Source organism: Aptenodytes patagonicus, chromosome 2 (genome assembly GCF_965638725.1).
Source record: "Aptenodytes patagonicus chromosome 2, bAptPat1.pri.cur, whole genome shotgun sequence".
Lineage (NCBI taxonomy): Eukaryota > Metazoa > Chordata > Aves > Sphenisciformes > Spheniscidae > Aptenodytes > Aptenodytes patagonicus.
The window spans coordinates 69,221,603-69,241,608 of NC_134950.1; the positions used below are offsets into that span (position 1 = coordinate 69,221,603).

General features: G+C 44.1%; 1 protein-coding gene across 1 annotated transcript in view; it reads right to left on the reverse strand.

Moving 5' to 3' along the window:
• The window catches only part of TMEFF1 (transmembrane protein with EGF like and two follistatin like domains 1), a 125,481-nt gene extending 105,941 nt beyond the window's left edge, over positions 1 to 19,540 (reverse strand). Inside the window, exon 1 of the mRNA XM_076330177.1 lies at positions 19,195 to 19,540. Coding sequence (XP_076186292.1) covers positions 19,195 to 19,444 — 250 coding nt within the window. The 5' untranslated portion in view covers positions 19,445 to 19,540. The remainder of the gene's footprint in view (positions 1 to 19,194) is intronic.
• Between the last annotated feature and the right edge of the window lie 466 nt (positions 19,541 to 20,006).

Below are 20,006 nucleotides of genomic sequence, written 5' to 3' on the forward strand. Positions count from 1 at the left end.
TTTGATTAGCTGATTAAAATCTCCCACCAAGCATGTTTCCAGAGACGCTAGCTCTGAAAAAGAGGATTCCTCTGAGATAGGAGGTTTATGTTTTGTTTTGTTTTGTTTGGGGTTGTTTTGTTTTTGCCATTCAAGGTGAACCTGATTGCTCTTTTTTGTTAGCTACCATGCTTTCTTGGTTTAATCCTGTGCGTTTTTTTTCCCTACAGCTGTGTCTTGTTTTCTTTGCTTGTTTCTGCTCCTCATAGAAGATACAGTAAATTTAATAGCTCTGTGAGGTTTATGTATATTGCTATTGTTGTGACTACATTATCACCAACATTTAATGATAATGTATTCTCAGTATTTTGTTAGCCAAACATGCAATTGGTTTTAACTTGCAAGAACTGCATAAGCTCATTAAGAGCTGCTTCCCATTGTGCTACCATAATATTTTACAGGTTTCAAGTTCTCTAGTGGAATAAGAAGTTTAATTGCTCCTCGATTTTGAGAAAGACAGTGCTTAGCATCTTGCATCAGATTCCTGCCTCATGTTTTGCGCTTCACTCTCTGTCTATAAAACCTTTCTTGCTGTTAAGTTTCCTTTCTTGCAGATAAATTCTGCGATGTGGGATGGCAGAAATAAAATTAAATATATTTAGTGAAGTGTAACATGAAGAACAAGGCAAATTAAACAAGAAAATGATCATACACGGTGCTTCTATACTGGCTATGTAAGACTCTGAAAAAGGGAACAAACCTTTTCTGTCTGACAGACTTCAGTTACACTGAAAATCTGCAGATTTCCCTGGCAATCTGATTGCACATCCCCACACACTACTCCCCATTTTCAGAAAGATCAGATCTTTACTCCACGAGATTTCTGTCCATTATGCAGAAAGAGAAATACTGAAATTCATTATTTCAGTGTTGTGATGAAAATCTATGGCATAAAATGTATTTATGGCTGTAGCAAGTCTGTCCAAGCCAGGGAGATGTGCAAGTCTGAATACGTGATGCGTGTTCACGGAGAAATACCAAGAACTCACTCAAAAGTCATTCCATACGTAAAATACATATATGACCTCACTAGCCAAGCAAAGAGGTACAAACTTTTTCCTAAAGACTTTATCTTCCTATTTGGTCAACCTCTGGAGTTTACGCCGCTCCGTCGGGCGGGCAGCGAAGCGTTGGCAGGAGTTCCCGCTACAGGGCCTTCTCCAGGTGCGGCAAGGATACGGCTTTGCAGGCAGCACGCTGGTGCTGGCGGGGACGAGGCCTCACATCTCCTCATTCTCAGCAGACGTGGCCCTGTCACGTCTGGTACTTGTCACAACAGTCAGTACGTCAGTAATAACACTAAGAAAATATCCACTTTTTGCTGCATTAGTGTTCTCTCACTTTTTAGTGAGCTGACCCAGTTGAGAGCGGGGTGCATTGAAGGCTGAGGTAGGACAAGGTCTGTGGTGGGATACACAGCCAGGAGCAGGAGGGTGAAACCCTGGGCAAGGTCAATTCTCAATACCTTGGCTCATAAAACCGTACTTTAAACTGGGATTTCCGTCACATTTAAAAAACAAAAACAAAAACAAAAACAAAACCAACCCCCTCCCCAAAACCAAACCCTATAATTTTCCCTTCCTGCTCTGCAAAAGTGTTTTCCAGTGTTATCTAATGATATTATTCAGCTGATTTTTCTATGAGATAAATAGCATAAATACTTGTTACATTTGTATTATTTTCCTTTGCATAACAAGAAATACACAGGCTTACTGAACCTGGAAGAAAAAGCTGTACACAGTTTCTGCAGGCTAAGTTGTGACGGAATCTCAGAAACATCCCCATGAAAATGAGGGTATTTGACTTATTTGAGAAAGTGAGTCTGATACTCCAAAATGTTGGCATTTTCTAGCTTCTGAACAGCTTCTCGAGCAAATGCGGAGTTCTTTTTGATTTTAATGCAACTTGCTAACTCCAAAGTTGCAATAATACACAGAGCTGGGAACTCTATTTTTAATTAATGTTGTATAACATTTTCCATCATAAGATCATGTTTTAAGTTGTTTATAGCATGCAGGCTCATTGCTTTCATAGAAAATTTCCAGCTGCCTAGTTTTTAAGAATTAAGTTGGGGCACATACATTGTTCTGTCTGTTTTTTTTTTTAAGTAACAAAATTGCAACTTGTACCATTAAGGTGTTTGAGCTTTTCCACGTTGGTATTCAGGAGCTGAGATACAAGGTGCAGTGAAGGAGGTATGATTTCCAAGGCTCAGACCATTGTATTCTGCTATGTGAAAATACATCCAATCCACCTGAAATTTTAAGCTGCTAGAAGAGGTTTATCTGTTACACGCCACCAGCAAAACTGGTCACAGGCTCCCCCTTCCATGCGCTCCTTCTTCATGGTGTCCCAGGTGAGCTGTGGCTTCAGCACCAAAAATCAGTGCTGGCAAACTTGTATATTTGTCATACATGTTATATTTGTATGGTCTCTGTGGTCTCCTTGTCCGAGAGCAGAAAATGGTCCGACTACAAAGCTGAGAACTGACTATGAAGGAAAGAGAGCTGGCAGGTACAGCAGAGGTGGAAAGAAGACCACGAGGAAAGCCAGAGGAGAGGGACCACCGAGTGGAAGAGGCAAGGACGGTGAAAAAACAACCACTGGAAAACATGGGATTCCAGGCCTGGACAGAGAGCCCAGGGTTGCTAGGTCTTTGCTTTCCAGTAAGTATATAGAAAAATTCTGTGTCTGTTTTGCAGGTGGCTGGTTGACAGATGAGAACTACTTTCAGTGGTACCCATTATGCCATTAATTCAAGTGAGAGGTCTCTGCCAGGGTACAATGGTTTTAACCTTCCTCACAGCCACTTAAAAATCAGTCCATCCTATGAAATGTCTGTATTTTCCCTAGCTGTTAGTGGGGAGGGTTCTTCTTTTTTTTTTCCCCCAAAGGAACTTAAATTAAGCAAAGCCATAATAAAAGAGCAAATCAAGTACTCAGAAACAAGAAGATTCCTGAATTAATGTTATTCAAGCAAATGTAATTTTTATGTCTTGTGTAATGCTAGACAAGTTGCTCAAATCAGATTTTTCCGAACATATTCACTAATTGGACATTTCTCATTGTCTGGATGCTTTTTTTCTCAAAGCAATTCAAGCGGGATGCAATCATTCACAGCAGTGGAAGCTGTTCATTGAATATATCAAGTTCTATTTAAAAAATCTGAGTACCCTAATCCACTATCTTCCTAACATGCAAGTTTTCACCCAAGCTTAAAGTCTAATTAACAGCAAAAAAAGTGTAAAGCGGTTTTCAGGCTAGTCTGTTCCATATGTAAGTTTTAGAGATCTTTGAAAACACATCCAAAAAAGTTACTGGCTATCTGCCTGAGGTGGGAAATTTCTGAACACAGAAGTTATAAGAGCAAGATTATTGTAAGAATATTTACAATAATGTCCCTAATGTCTATTCTCTTTATTCTATTTTTTTTAATATAAGCTGCATATTAAGCTTTTTTAAACAGAGTTTTAAATTCCATAGGTAAGACACAGTTAAGCAAATAGTATATAGTGGGGTCAATCAGAAAGAAATGGGCGATTCTGAGGAGTAGGCTTGAGTGCAGAAATAGTGACCAAGGTGGCTCGATGCCATGGGAGATCTCTTCCAGCCATGTGGATGACAGACTGTCAGCATGACAGTCAGTGTGTATGACAAGCTCTTTTGTGGGAATACTACCTTTCTATCTAAAAGCACAGAAAGAAATACCTATTTCTAAGTAAGTTACAGAACTTAACTAGATATAGGAAATGAAACATCGACTTACTTAAAAAGGTGAGTTATCCAACAAAAAAAATTTAAAGGCTGTTGCAGTATTTGTGGTCTGAAAAGATTTTAGTGCCAGCACCGAATGTTCTAAAGTTACGGACCTTTTCAAGAAGGAACCAACAGGGATACACTTCAAAACTTAATTAGAAGGAATCACACCTCCGGGTCCCCACAGACCCTGCCAGTCTACATCAAAATCAAGAATTTATAAAAATATCTTAAGTAGTTACTGATTTCAAAAGAAAGACAAAGTACCTTTTTATTTTCAGAATATAGAAGCTAATTCCAACAAGAGTATTTTCCATGTAAGAGATTAAAATGCAACAGTTAAATCTGGTAGTGTCCAAATTAATACAAAAAACTCAGTTTCCTCTTGCAGGTCAGTCTCATTAAAATCCTTTAACAGATCTATAAATTAAAAAATCATTGTGGTGCATTCTTCTGATACACATACCTTTGTAAAAATAGCATTAGATTCCTATTTTGTATACAGAGAAAGGAAATAAATTAACTCTTGGGTAATATCCCTGAAACATAAGCAGTATGAATGGTGCTGGAGCATAATTAAGTTTGCATAAACTCTCTCCTCCAAACAGCCATACCCTATGCTATTTAGGGCTAGTTTTGAAAACTGTGATTAAACAGTCAGAAAACCCCTGGAAAACTAACAAAACAACCAGCCACATAAAAGTCACAGGCAGAAAACAAACAAACAAGCCCCTGGTTGATAGTTCAGGTTTCTTAATGAATTCTGGTAATTCCAGTAAGTTACAGAAACCAGGAAGGGCCTGAGCCACCAGCTCCATTCCTTTCAAACTTTAACAACTACATTACGCTTCTAAAAAACAAGTCACCGACGAGGAGTTGCTCAGCTTACTGAAATACATTTTTCTCCCATACGCATTCTTGTCAGCTAAATCTATAGCTAATAATTCCTCTCTGCCCGCACGTTTATCCTTACTGAAACACAAGGAAAAATACAATTCCCAAAGCTCCTGCTAACCCCCTTTGCCAGCCTTGAAAGGATTTTCAGGGGCCGGGAGTTTATAGGCGGGCTACAGCGCGGCATCCATACAGCAAGGCATGCTCTCCTGCCTCATCATCTCTTATAGTGATGGCTGTCGCAGGGCTGGTAGAGCCGCCACGTTTGCAGAGAACTGATGACCTCCAGCTTGCTCAGAGCCGATGGCATCTCTGCAGCCCACCACACCGGCAAGCCAGATAAAGCCGCTAGACCTGCGATGCCCAGCATTTCGGACTAAGAAACAAGCCTCATTTAAAGGACGGACAGGAGGCCACCTCTCCTTCAATATATTCATCCATCTCCCCCCGTCCCTGTCGTGCCATTCATGCAGTACGAAGCAGGTGGAAATTATTCACGGTTCCGTGCTGGGGATCCCTTCGGCAAATGTAACGGCGGATTAGCCAGTTCATGAGTTGTCTTCCCTGCGGTTCCCGGGGCCGAGGCACACAGCTAGCAGACACTCTGCCAAAATACGCTGGTGTCAGCTTACAGCTCTTGAGGGAGACTTCCTAATCGCCATAAATTAGCTGCTACTACCTGGTGTACAGTGGAGAACCAAGGAACTTTGACTTGCTAGCTCTCATTTTGCCCTCGCCTAGACACTGCAAAAGGCATCTTGACTTTTCCAGGTGTCCTCCAACAGCTGGCCAAGTCAGCAAGCAGCAGAGCCCCTTCCTCCCCCCAGGTACAGCCAGTTAGGCCAGGGGGACAGGGTGAGGGGGGGCACAAGACCAGGATTGCAGACACGTTATCACCCCTGCTCTGAATCATCTTGCTGCTGTGGCACTGGCTGACCTTGCGTCGCTGCCAATCTGAATTTAATCCGCATTTTCTGGTTGAATGCAGGGCCGCAGGCACCCTCAGGCCACAGCTGTGGTCAGCCACCTTTAACAGTGTTGTGCACATCCAAAATGGCAGAAAAAATATAGCCAGCAAAAATCTTCATATAAATATAGCAGGAGAAAAAAACCCCGGCATGTAAATATGCACATGACTAAATTATGCCCTTTGTCTCACACCCATACAACTGAAATGAAATAAAAGGCCAATTTCAGCCCTGAGATACACAAACACTGACTGAGGTACAGTTCCTAATTATACCCAGGCTGAACTTGATTTTAGCACTGGAGCTGTGTAAGTATAATCCAGCACAGCATCAGAAACTATTTTAACATGCTCTGCATAATTTTAAGGCAAACGTGTCTTTGTGGCTTGGAGAAATGTAGGCAATCGAGTCCACCACTTTGGTAACGGGCTTGGCTGCAGCTCCTGCAAGGCTATGGAAAATCATTGTTTCTACACCCCTAATCTGTAGAGCTGTATGAGACTAATATTTGCAGGTTCTTACTGCTTACTCTGTACATAAAGAAATCTGTTTTTCACAGGGGCCATGATCTAGGAGCTCTTGTTGATTTTAAGCAGTGGTTAGCGCTTCTGGAAAAACTCCTTAGGTAGTGGGCTGTTTAGGTAGTCAGACCGTCAGCTCCCTTCCCCTGTGTTTGTAGAAATCTTTCTCCAGGAATCATTTAAAACAAAACAAAACAAACAAACCAAAAAACCCAAAAACCCAAGCAGGAGATACTAAGTAAGTGAAAGACAGTTTGGGGATTACATTTGCATGATGTACAGGGACACTGGAGATTTTTGCTGTGTGCTTCGCCAGCTGTTCACCAACCTACCAATCCCCACCCCCAAGGAAAAAACCAAGCAAGAAAAAGCCAAAATCGGAGGACAGAATGGCATTAAGGTTTCCTATCTCCTTGGCTGTTTTCAGAAATAAAGGCAACTACTCACAGAGGACACACAAGAGCAGTTTCAGGTAGCTTTCCACAGCAGAAAAGAGATATTTTCCAGCCTACTTCTTTCAGCCACCTGCAGTCACAGAAGTAACTTTGATGCCTCAAGCTTGAGAGGGGACCCACAGCTCGGTTTTCCACCTGTGTCAAGTGGCCCCACGCCAGCATGGCCAGACCCTGCTGCTGCCCTTCCTCCCTGCAGAAGCAGCCTGTACATAGCGTCATTTCCCAAAGAGCCTAACCTGCACCTAATCCTTAGAATAAAAAAAACCCCCAACCTTAGAAAAGTGGAGATTGAGCACAGGAGCCACCTTTTCTAGTCTTTTCTAGATGGAGACTCAATGGCTTCCCATGAAAAATCAGAGAAAAGTCATGATGAGCTTTTGGTGGTGAAGCTGTTCTGATTTCTTGTAGCCTGAGTAACTGAAAGGGGCTAGGGACACATTTTCAAGATTTTTATAGAAAGACATAATTATGGCATAAAGCTAGTATTGGTATCTTATAATCTTTCATTAGGTAATTCTGAATGCACTGTACTGTGACTTTAAATAGCATAGAAATATCTATTACTATAATATAGAATACTAATAAGTAATTCCTATGACAGAAGAGCCTATGTATTTGGGAAACAAATGTGAAAGCAGTGAAAAAATTCACTTTCCTAAATGAACTCTGATTTCCAGATTTTGTTACTGAACTTTTTAATCATTATGTTTGAATAATATTAGGGGTTTGGTATCTAATACACTGCTTTAGATTAGGTTTATCAAGTGTCTAATAAACCAGTCTGTTCATCTCTTTTGTATTCTAGGTGAGGACTCTTTTATTACAGTGTAGTATCTTTTTGTTTTAATGCTGCTCTGCGTTGGATTGCCAGCTCATTAATTTTTCTGCTATAACACCCAAATCCCTTTGCTGATCAGTGTGCTGGATGATTGATTCCCTGCTCCCAGACTAATTTTTACATTGGACTGCATTTACCATCTGGTAGATAAATCACCCAAAACACTCAAATTCGGAGTCTGGTTCCAGTGATCCTCTTTGTTTGCTCAGCCAAGAGCACGAATATCACTTGCAAATGTGGAAGTTGTGTTCTCTCACCTGGATAACTCTTCTATATTACAGACAGAGGTTTTAACAAAGAGCATCGAGAGAGCGATAAACCTCTTCGCACTTTAAAAAAAAAAAACCTAGGCAGCTGTTCTTTGTGTTTTGTAGCCAAAATTTTTGTCTCATCCCTACCATAGCCACTAGTTTCTGACATGAAAAAGAGTATTTCTTACAGCTCAGAACCAATTTTGCACATTTCAAACACATATAACTTTTTTTGCAAAGACATTCTTTGTAGGCGTAAACATCCACACAAGCGAAGAAAAGGACATCCTTTGCAGTTAAACAGAGGAGAAATGCAATGAAATAAATTGCCTTCCCAACCCATATTTTATACGAGAAAAAAATTCTATAACCTCAACAGGAGCCTGCCTATTTTATTTTCAGTTTTATAACCTTGAAATGATACTTCCATAAAATTATACTTCCAATCAAGACAGGGAACAGGAAGTCTGCCTCACAGAATTGTCTAGGTAAACTTCTGTGAGAGGTGGAGGATGAAGGAAAAGCTGCTGAAAGGACATGGTGCTTTCGGAAAGGAACAGTTCATCTGCCCACCACTGCACATGGCAGTATCGCTCGGGGGGGGAGGTCTCTTTCTTTAGCCTTTCTAAGGATTTTCTGCTGCTCTCCTCTGCCCCGGAGAACCCGTTCGGCACAACACACTGACCTCTGCCTCTCCCAGAGGGATCAGATAAAGGCAGCACATAATCAGAGTCAATACTAATTAGCAAAATGTAAACATTTAATTAGATCAATGCTTCCCTGAGTTTTAGAGCAACAAACTGCTATCCAGCCACAATTTTTTATCAAACTTTCTATGGAAACACTTGTTGAAAACATTGTTTGAGCTGTCTCCATGTATCAGCTAAAGACTTTATAACTTGGTCTTGTGTTTTAAGGACACTCTTAAGGATTAAAACTTACATTTTCAAAAGCACTAACTCATTTTGAATGCCTAGACTATGTTGGGCATTTTCTGCATATGCACTGACACCTTTACCTAGCCCATATCTCAAGCTTTTATGCTGCTTTTGTTAAGATTCCTGTTTGGTTTAAAATTTTAGAGGAAATTTAGCAACTTCTGCAAATGATGCTTATCTAATCACTCATTCTTTGTAGTCATGTGAAACTGCATGTGAAACAGTCTCTGAATAGGAGAGCAAGTAAAACTCTTGTACGGCACAAGCAGCTCCTCTGTATGTTTCAGGTTTCAGCAACAGAGCACTTTCTCACCCACTGCTGAAATGGGTGTGTTTATAGAAGGTTTTCTATAGTCATACGCAAGTAGATGTGACGGCACGATTTCATCGAGGGCTGTGTGTTTCTTCTTTCATCATCATATGCAATGCTCACATGAGTTAGTCACTGAGACTGGTTAAGTGCTTCTTAAAGCAGGATTTTTTGGTCAGCAGTAGGTGAACACTGAAATGCGTCAACTCCTGAAGCTGGGTGGAAATGTGCCAGTCTGGGAAATAATCAGGGCTGGATCTGGGGCGAAGCAATTGAAGCTCCTAAAGTTGAGCATTTCGTGTTCATCTTGAACACACTATGGTGATCAAGGGCAGATCAACCAGAGTTTGCACAGATCCAGCTCTCTGGCTCGCCTGGCCGCCCCCATTCACCCCATCTGCTTCCGCATTGATCCCATGAGATTGGTATGAGGCAGAGGAGATGCCTCAGGGCCTTTCCTTGAGGAACCCAGCTGTCGCCTGCCAGCAAGCCAGGCAGCTGGAATGAGGCTGCCTACGGAGGCTTTGCAGCCAGGCAGAGCCAGATTTCAGGAGGTTTTGGCCTCCAGACCAGACCTGAGAAGAACCATTTCATGTCCTGAACACCCTTTTGTCTGTATGTCAAGAACATCGTACTTGTCCTCTTCTTCAGCTGCACCCCACAGGATGCTCTATGCGTCTTACAAAAGCACAGAGAGTTTTGCACCTATTTGAGACATACAAGAGCATAGCGAGGTCTCAGCCTGGCAGAAATGGGCTAGGGGAGGAGCTGGTAGCTACCAAGAGAAGCCAGGTCCCTTCAAAAAAATTACTGACAGCTCTGTCTTGCTCCCGATTTTCTTCTCTTTCATTTTCACATGTTTTCCTGCTGGTCTTAATTAACACTATTTTTGAAGCGTGGATGAGGATCCTGCCAGCTTGAACATGAACAAAATGTAGGTGTTTCAAGACTGTAATTGCAACTAAATTTATTTTTACAAAACTAAGTCAAAACAGAGGTATTACAAGGATTTAATTTTATTTTGAAACAGATCCTTTAAACACTGTTGCTGTAACACATGATCTATTATCAGAAAGTCCTGTCTTTTCAGTCCTTAGAAAATGCCTACTATAATGAGAATTTAAATTATCCTAAAATAAGTCCCAATTTGCTAGTCAAACACCACCTCCTCACAAACTGCGCTATGACCAATGAGGCAGTTTTAGAGCAACTTTAAAAAATTGAACATTGATATCAGCGTAACATTAAATTGCTCTCTTAAACACAGAAATCCACATCGCAACACGTATGCAAATGGATGCAGAGCCTGGTCAGTCTCCCAGCCCACACCCAGTCAGGTCTGGAGATGTAAATTGGTAGCAAGAACAGAAGTCTTCTTGGTACTCTTCTAGAAAAGAGCTCCACTGGCATCTTGCTCCCCACTCCAAAGAAGACAAAGGTTCCCTGGTAAGAATCTTTAAGAGAAAAAAATAACCTGATTTTTTTTTCTTTTTAAAAACAAACAAACAAACAAACAAATAAATTGAAGATCTAAATTAGAAATAAAGATACATTGTACCTGTTCATCAAGACAAAGGGACAGATTTAAGGTTCTCCAGGAAACTTTAATTTCATTGGATCGCAATTTTGATTGCTGAACTTACTCCTAACCAGATTTTGTCTGTACCTTCTTATCCTTTTCTGGAAGAAAAATATCACACAAAGAAGACCCATTTTGCCAAGAAATGGCTTCATAAAGTAGAATTTACTATGGATTGATTTAGCCAAACAAGCCCTTCTCTACACACTTAGGAGCTCCACAAAATACAACTCCACTCTCTCACACTCTTTCTCTTTTTCTTCCTGTATTTCTCTGTATTTCTAAATTGTTAGAATTTCAAGATGATCTAAGAATAAACTACAGCAATTAGAGAGGACTATTTAGTTTACAGCACATTATTTAATTATAATTTTCTTATTATCTAAAGCTATTCTTGGGATAGAACGATTTTTTTAAAGAATAATTTATAAAGAACTTCCTTGGTCTTCAGCTCTATTGAATATTACAGACTGCTTAGAAAAAGATAGGCTTTCACCTCAAAAATGCCAACATGTCCTCTATCTCCACTTTCATTCCACAGCATCTGTAGGGACTTATCAAGGAGGATAAGCAGTAGGCTAGAGTCAGAAGAATAGATCCTTTTTCAACATCCCTGGTGCTCAGCATTTTTTCTTCCTCAAATGTTACAGTTACTGTTATTCTGGGAACTACTGCCACTACCTGCTTTGTGGACACTCGCCAAAGTCTGACCACAGGCTGGAAAAGTCACAAGCACTTTCACTTGACGGATCAATGGTGGAATGCGATAATCTCTTTATAGGAAAAGGGTAAATCAAGCCTCCTGTCGATATCTGTGGGATTCTCTGCTTTCGTACTTCTCTACTCAAAGACCTTGACCGCAGCTTCTTTTTTTTCAAGTCCAAGTAAATATTAACTCTCCCCTTTATCCAGTCTACTGTCAACTCTAGAAGAAAACCAGCAGGATGTAAGTACAAAATACTTATCCTTACATCAATAGCAAGAAAAGGGCCAGACTGCTCATAATAAAGACACTTCTTGTTCTCTCTTTAATGGGAATTATCAGAGAGGTCTTGGTACAGAAAGAGTGTTTTCTTGGCAATATTTTCCACAATAAACATAGCTCCTCTTTTCCCCTTTTCAAAAAATGATGAAGAGATTTGATTCAACTCAGTTCCTTCAGTCAAGCTTCGATTGCTCCATCATGCTACCGGTTCCCACTAGTGACAATGATGAAGTGACACCTGTTAGATGATTTTCTGCTATTCTGACACTTTCAGTTCTACTTTAATTACCTTTCGGCTCTTTAATCAGCATAGGAATCTGTACTGCAAGGACATTTCATTCACAGGTAATTACACTAAAGGGAAACAAATATGTGCATGTTACTGTCTGAGTTTTAATTTCTCTTTTTAGTTGTTGTTTTTACTTTTTACTTATAGCTGATTTATATTCATGCCTTACGATAGTTTCTCAAAGTGACATGTAACCTGACTGAGTCTAGATCATTTACTTCAGAAGTTCAATCAGCACAAACACATATCACAGTTTATTTGGATTGACTGTTATAATTCATTTACAGGAACATAAGTCATGGTGTCTTAGATAAAATAACCAATTATTTTAGTCCTGTATACCACTTCAGATCAAGTTGTATCTATGCAAACATAAAAAAGATGTGTATTTCTTAAAATAGTTAGGCTAATTTACCTGAACCTATACGTCTCTTCCATCCCCGGCCTTTACATTCTTGCCAATGTGGCTTCATACCTTTAGCACAAATTGTTTTGGCCTCGTGTACCTTAGAACGGTATACCAAAAAAACCCCTCACCCACTTAATTGTCACAAAAACCACAAACGGTATGTCTGTTCCAGCAGATAAGCATGGATAAAAGCCAGTCCTGATGCCACATCTCATTCTGGTTCAGAGAGTCCCCACTGAGCCCAGGCACAAACCAAGGCCAAGCTGCAGAGGCTGGGAGTGCCTGAGGTTTATATTCTCCCAAACCTGTGTTCACATCTGCCATGTGGATTGGGCACAGGCAGTACCAGGGGAGCTGCAGGGACAGTCTGGACCCACGCTTCAGGCAACACACAAGCCTAGAGTGAGAAAGAACGTACATTTTGGCCAACCCACTTGTAAACTCAAGTCTTCACCTCACAGTGTAGATGTACCAGATGTGAGTAGCTTTAGACTCCTTCTTATCCTAAGGAAAAAGGTGAAGTTTTCAGTTACAACAGCTCACACATAATAGGTAACATGCCTTAAAGTAGTGACAGTTCATCCTGATTTGAGCTTTAAAACTGTAATTTGTCGGTAACTACAGACAGCATTTTTGAAAGCGTGCCTTCTCCTCAGTGCTGATGTATCTTAGTTGCTTCTGAGAAACAGACCCTTGCAAAGGTGACTGAGTAATCATATCCCTAGGAAACTGTTTCCTTAGGCATTTAGAGCTTGTGCCCCAAATGTTGTGTTTCTAACCCTACCGTAGTCTTGTTCATTTAGGTTTTTAGCACTTTTAAAATTCTCAATGTCTTATTCTGCCACTGTCAAACCCTTTTGGAAGGAAGCAGAGTTAGCAAAGGCAAGGGCGATGTTCGAGCAGAGACGGTTTCCTGCCGAAGCAAAGTATTCTAAGTACTCCCCTGCTTTTGGTTTGGTCCCCGTGACCTCAGGTTTTGCCATTCCCCACCATTCCCACAAGCTGTCAAGCAGTGAACAAGACAGCACCACTGGCAGCCTGCACACAAAATGCAGAAGGTATGTTCTTAATTTCTAGTCCTTGATTACAGCAGGTATGAATATGTTACATGGACCACATCAAAGTGCTACCCAGACAAGACTTGAGCAGATAATTTTTTTCTTGAAATATGCACACTATGTCTCTTCTGCTAGCACTGGTATCCAGCAATAGTAAGCTTGGGGATCCCTGCTACAGGGTCTGGAGAACAGACTCGATGGCATCTAACAAAGTAATGGAAACAGAGTCCCTAACTGAATGGCCTCCATTGCACATGAAGGATATGGGGGAACAACGACCTCAGCAGCAGATGCCGAGGAAAAAGACTTGCAAATTCTGAATGAGACCACGTTCATTGATGGTGGAAAGTAGACAGAAGCAAGGATGAGACAAAAAGAGGTATTATTTCTCCATGGTACCACATGCATCTCCAGTAACAGTGACAGTAGACATACTTTAAATGCACTGCTCCCTCTTTGGGTGTGTGCAGTAATCAATAATTAATACAATTTTTCTCTTCTGTTGTTATACTACACAGACTTATGATCACACTCCTGGATGTTCCTGCCTTATCTGCATTTAAACTGGATCTCCTGTTGCTCATCTCACTCACCTTCTGTGCCCTTCCCAACTCTTCTTCCTCTAAAACTCTGTTCACAAAAGGAAAAAAGGCATGCTTGGAAAACAAAAGCATATGATGTGGCCAGTTCTTGCCACCCTTGTCCATCTTCTCTGAGTTGCTCCCACTCTCAGCTGTGTATCTTTTCTCATATTGCTTCCTTATTCCCTTCTGCTCCTGTACCCTCCACTCCCATCCCTCTTCAGGATCCGCTCTTGTTGTTCAGCCTTCAAATGCTTTCACCCCACCAATGATGTCTACCCCTCCCTCCTCATCCTACCACATTTTAAAATATCAGAAGACATGAGTTTTGCTTGTGCTTGTTGTACTTCTATTGGCTTACCACATTCTCTGCTTCACCTTTCTCTTTTTTCTACTGTTCCCACATTCTCTGTTTGTCTAATTTACTCCGTAAGTTATTTCAGGGCAGAAACCATTTCTCTATTGAAAGTTAAGATAATGTATATATGGTGAAGGATGGCTCCACTATAGCTTTCTCTGCTGTTCTGTCTAAAAATTTACAAGCTTTTTGACAGCTTGTGCTTCCATGCTCAATAAACAGCCCATCATACACTCAGCCATCACCCTATCACAGGATGGATACTTTCCTTTGTCCCTCCATCCCCTTCCCTCTCCCTAATCAGTAATTTCCATCTACTTTTATCTACAGACTATTTCAGACATGTTATGACTGTGTAAAACAAAAGCATTCATACCCCTCAGAAGAGGAATTCCATGAAAGAGAAGGTGTCCTTAATTTTTCCTTGACCTCATTCAATCCTCAATAAGCTATCTTGAAACAATTTTATCTTTACTCACTTCACTCAAAGAGAATTTAAGAAACCGGGGGCAACATATGGCCTATGAGACTCATAGGAGGTGTGTGAAATCATCCCAAACGAGCATATTTTATCACACGAAGGAGCAGCAAGCTGAAAGGCTTACCAACAGAAACGTATCTCTGTTAATCAAAATCCCAGGTGCACAAATCCAAATCAATGCACTGAGCAATCTCTCTTGTTAAGCCTCTATACCTCTCACCAAAGTCCTCAGCGTTTGGTCAGTTATGATCAAATTGCAGCCCCTGTGGCTGCCACATGTGTGACCGAAGCATATCTCACACCGGAGATTCAGCTGGACTGAAACTGAAACTGAAGATGCCCACGCACAGTGTGTGTCTCTCGAGAGTATCGGTGGATTAGGAGCTCATGAACTAACTACATTTTGTACTTACCTTCATACTCGGGATGCTTAATAACCCCCTGTAGTTCACAGCCTTTATTAAGGACACAACTATCTTATAGCCTGAGCAGAGAAGCAAGCATCACGCCACCCTACTCACAGACAGTCAGTGAGTACCAGAAATGTTAACAGAAGATGACTGCAGGTAGCACTGGGAATAATACAACATCTCTAAAACATCAACTCTAAGATTCTCTTTTCCAGAAAGAAACACCAACTTTTTGGTATTTTACCCCATTTTGGGTAAAATGGGGCTATTTCAGTTTTCCTAGCTTAGCAAAGTATGGATCGACAGATGAACAAACACATACAGGTCCACATCGTCAATTAACTCCAGATACATCTTAATTCTGTTTCCTGCTCTAATCACTTGATTATATAGAATCATAGAATCATTTAGATTGGAGAAGACCTTTAATATCATGGAGTCCAACCGTTAACCTAGAACTGCCAAGTCCACCACTAAACCATGTCCCTAAGCACCACGTCTACACGTCTTTTAAATACCTCCAGGGGTGGTGACTCAACCACTTCCCCAGGCAGCCTGGTCCAATGCTTGACAATCCTTTCAGTAAAGAAATTTTTCCTAATATCCAATCTAAACCTCCCCTGGCGCAACTTGAGGCCATTTCCTCTCATCCTATCGCTTGTTACTTGGGAGAAGAGACCGACACCCACCTCGCTACAACCTCCTTTCAGGTAGTTGCAGAGAGCGGTGGGGTCTCCCCTCAGCCTCCTTTTCTCCAGGCTGAACAGTCCCAGTTCCCTCAGCCGCTCCTCATAAGACTTGTTCTCCAGACCCCTCACCAGCCTCGTTGCCCTTCTCTGGACACGCTCTAACACCTCAACGTCCTTCTTGTAGTGAGGGGCCCAAAACTGAACACAGTGTTCGAGGTGCGGCCTCACCAGTGCCGAGTACAGGGGCACCATCACTTCCCTACTCCTGCTGGCCACACTATTTCTGATACAGGCCAGGATGCCATTGGCCTTCTTGGCCGCCTGGGCACACTGCCGGCTCATGTTCAGCTGCCTGTCAACCAGCACCCCCACGTCCTTTTCCGACAGGCAGCTTTCCAGCCACTCTTCCCCAAGCCTGTAGTGCTGCATGGGGTTGTTGTGGCCAAAGTGCAGGACCCGGCACTTGGCCTTGTTGAATCTCATACAATTGGCCTTGGCCCATCGATCCAGCCTGTCCAGGTCCCTCTGCAGAGCCTTCCTACCCTCCAGCAGATCAACACTCCCGCCCAACTCGGTGTCGTCTGCAAACTTACTGAGGGTGCACTCAATCCCAGATCAATGATCCCAGATCATTGATAAAGATATTAAACTCTGCCCCAATACTGAGCCCTGGGGAACACCACTTGTGACCAGCCACCAACTGGATTGAACTCCATTCACCACACTCTTTGGGCCCGGCCATCCAGCCAGTTTTTTACCCAGTGAAGTGTATGCCCATCCAAGCCGTGAGCAGCCAGTTTCTCCAGGAGAATGCTGTGGCAAACGGCATCAAAGGCTTTACTAAAGTGCAGGTAGACAACATCCACAACCTTCCGCTCATGTTCTTCCCTTGGCCAGGGATGATGCAATTATGTAATAATTTAATAAAAGACCAAACCGCAATGCATGTGCTGAAGGGGTAGAATCAAGGCTGAAAAAGCTATCTTAATTTTCATGTTGTCTGCCTGTGTCCTCCACCTTGCAATGTTCTTTTGCTACAGCAAACTCTTTCTTAAGCAGTATATTCTGGAGGAATAAAGGAGAGGAGTTCAGCATTTCCTAAAAATTTAACAAAAAATGAAGGTAGCTACATAATCTAGTGATGATAAAATGTTACAAGCTCAGGAACCATCCCAAAAAGTGTAAGAAACTGTTCCAGGGCAGCAGGTCAACCTGATGCAAATACTAAAATGGCAAAATAACAGAGGAGAGAAGAATTTTGCTTCTCCGAGTATGGAAAGTAATTTAGAGTCCAAATGTTTAAAGAAAAAGTAGCAATAGTCTTCTTAAGTTTAACTTTCAGTATAAATAGCAATGTACATGGTAGCAGTCCACAGAGAAAGGTGCTAATGCCAACATCTGGCCCCACGTGTAAGTACGGGAAACTCGGCTTTTGCAGGGAGTAGCTTATCCAGTAAAAGTTAATGAAGCTATGCAGAGGTAAGCGAGGGGAAAATCTGTCCCAGATACTAAGTGTTGATATTAGTTCTTCCAAATTAATGTTGAGAACTGAAACACTGCGGTTTTGCATTAAACAGTTAACACATAGCTGAATCTGACTACTGCATTTTTAAGTGAAATTTTCCTTCCATATTTTTGTAGTTACACTAAAAACAGCACCTGCCATATGTACATATATAGCGCATATATTTGTTTCTGCCTATTTTTAGTAGAACTGAATCATTCTGAATGTCTTCGATACAGCATACGGTTTTCTAATTCCAGGCTGGAAAGCCCTCTTTCCGTGATGGTTTCTAAATAACGGTATCCGTGCGTTCCACATTATCTTACAAACTTCCTCATATATTTCATCAGCCTTCCATATTTAATCTCACTGATTTATGCACATGCCGTGGTCTAATGACCCGCATGTCTCTGATGGGTAAGCCGCTAACGCCAGTGACACATTAACCTATTAACCTCGCTTTAAAAATAACCATGATATTCATACAAACAGAATGAAAAAGTCAGGCAGCAGTAAAACAGTAGCATTGTGGTATCACACATTAACACGTTGTGGTATCACACACCAACATCTGAACTGGCTAAAACGAAGAACAAACGAGCATATCGAGAGTGAATAGCGGTTAGATCGACTATATCGCAAAATCATTTTGCCACAGTTTGCTGGTCTGCGAATTCGATAGCCTGCTTTAGCAGCGTTATCCGTATTACAAAATGTAATTGGGAGGAAGATGACTATTCCATTCACTCATTTCTTGAAAGCTGTTACACAGTTTGGGGACCCTACCCTGGGAGGTATCGAGAGCTCCTTCCAACATGGAAATTGCCTTCCAAATCCTGCTGAAGACAATGGGAGCGGGGGGCTCTGAGCACAGGGCAAGAAACGTTCATCACCTTGGAGAAGGCACTTTGTGCGGCTCCCGCTGGCGATCCTTGCAGTGGAATAAACCTATCGTTCTAAAGCAGTAGGAGGCATACGCAGCAATTTTTCGGAGAAAAAAAAAAATTACCTTTTCTAAATATTAGTTTTAGAAGAAAAGCAAGTCTTTCTAACAAATTGAAAACTTTATATTGTACGTATTTACTTTGTTCTACTTTAAAAACGCCATATCCCTCAAGATACAAGAAAACGTGCCGCTGTGGTGCCAAACCAATTAATCCACACCGAAACCGTGCTACACCAGCACACACGTATGCACAGGACGGGCAGACATAATAAAGCATTCTCCTGTCATGCAACCAAAGCAGGAAAAACCCCTAAAAAGCTTATTCTGCGCACATCATGGAGTATTTTGCTGTCCACATCTCATCCAGAGTGAATCTACATAGCAACCGGTAGAAGGACGGACGGAGAGGCTACCCCCGCTCTGGGGTCTGGGCTGCACACGCGAACAGAGGGAGACCGAAGAAACAGCCCGTGCGAGCGCCGTAAGGGGCTGCGCTCACGGCTGCCTCCCGGCTCTTCCCCCGCTGTCTGCGGCAGGACGGGGCCGGAGCGGCGGGGAGGACGGGGCGCGCTGCGGGCAGCCCTCGGGGCGGCCGGCGCGCACCTGCCGGCACCGCGGTGGGGGGGCGGAGGGGAACAACAAAAGCCGAGAAACGGCGGCAAACTCCCTCCTTTCGGCGGGGAGCTGCTGGAGAGGGGGCTCCCCCCGCCCCCGGAGAGGGGGATCTCCCCGCCGGCCGGGGCGCCGGCCCGCCGCACCCGGGGCCGGGCGGGCGCCGCTCCTTTGTTTTCCGCCGTCCGCAGCGCCGGGCCGGGCCGGGCCGGGCCGGGCCGGGAGGAGCAGGGGGCCGCGCTCAGCCCCCCACGTGCATGCGTGGGCTGCTCGCAGGGGTGGGCGCGGGGCGGGGGTGGGCGCGGGAGCCGGCGGGGCATTACCTGAGCAGTTGATGCCTTTCCCCTTGCCGCCGCCCTGGCACTCGGAGCCGGGCAGGGGGTGGGAGGCGCGGCCGGCGGGCAGCGCGGAGAGGGCGAGCACCAGGAGGGCCGAGGTGTAGCACAGCGCCAGGGGGGGTCCCGCTCGCAGGAGCGGCCGGGCGGCGGCCGGGCTCTCTCCCAGCATGGCGAGGGGCGGCCGAGGAGCAGCGCCGGCGGCAACGGGATGGCGGCGGCGGCAGGCCCGCAGCATCAACCGGAGCCCGCGGCGCCGTCCGGGCGGGACCGTCCTTTCTCCGCCGCGCCGGAGCGCACCTTCAGCATCCCCGCCGCGGCGGCCGCAGAGACCCGCCGCCGCCTCCGCCGCCGCCCGGCCGCGGGCAGGGCTGGCCCCGGCGGTGCAGCGCGGCCCCCGCAGCCCGGCGGTGCGGCGGCCGCCTCCGCGCCTGGCCGCCGGCGGGGCCGCCTCGCCCCGGCCGCGCTCCTTTGTGCGCGGCGCCCGGCAGCGCCGCCGCTCCGCCTGCAACAAAGGGAGCGGAGCCGAGGCGGCTGCTACTGCCGCCGCCGCCGCCGCGGAGGGGGAGGAGGAGGAGGAGGAGGGAGAGAAGGGGGAGGAAGCACACGTGATGGCAGCCCCCTCCCCCGGGACCGGAGGGGAGATGAGGGGCTTCTCCTCGCTCGGCGGGCAGGGCGAGCGGCGGCAGCGCCCGCCCGCACGGCGGTGCCGCCCCCGCGGGGAGCGGGTGGGGGGACCCCGGCGCGGCCGGGGGCCGGGCCGGGCCGGGCCGGGCCGGGCCGGTGGTGGGTACCGCCGG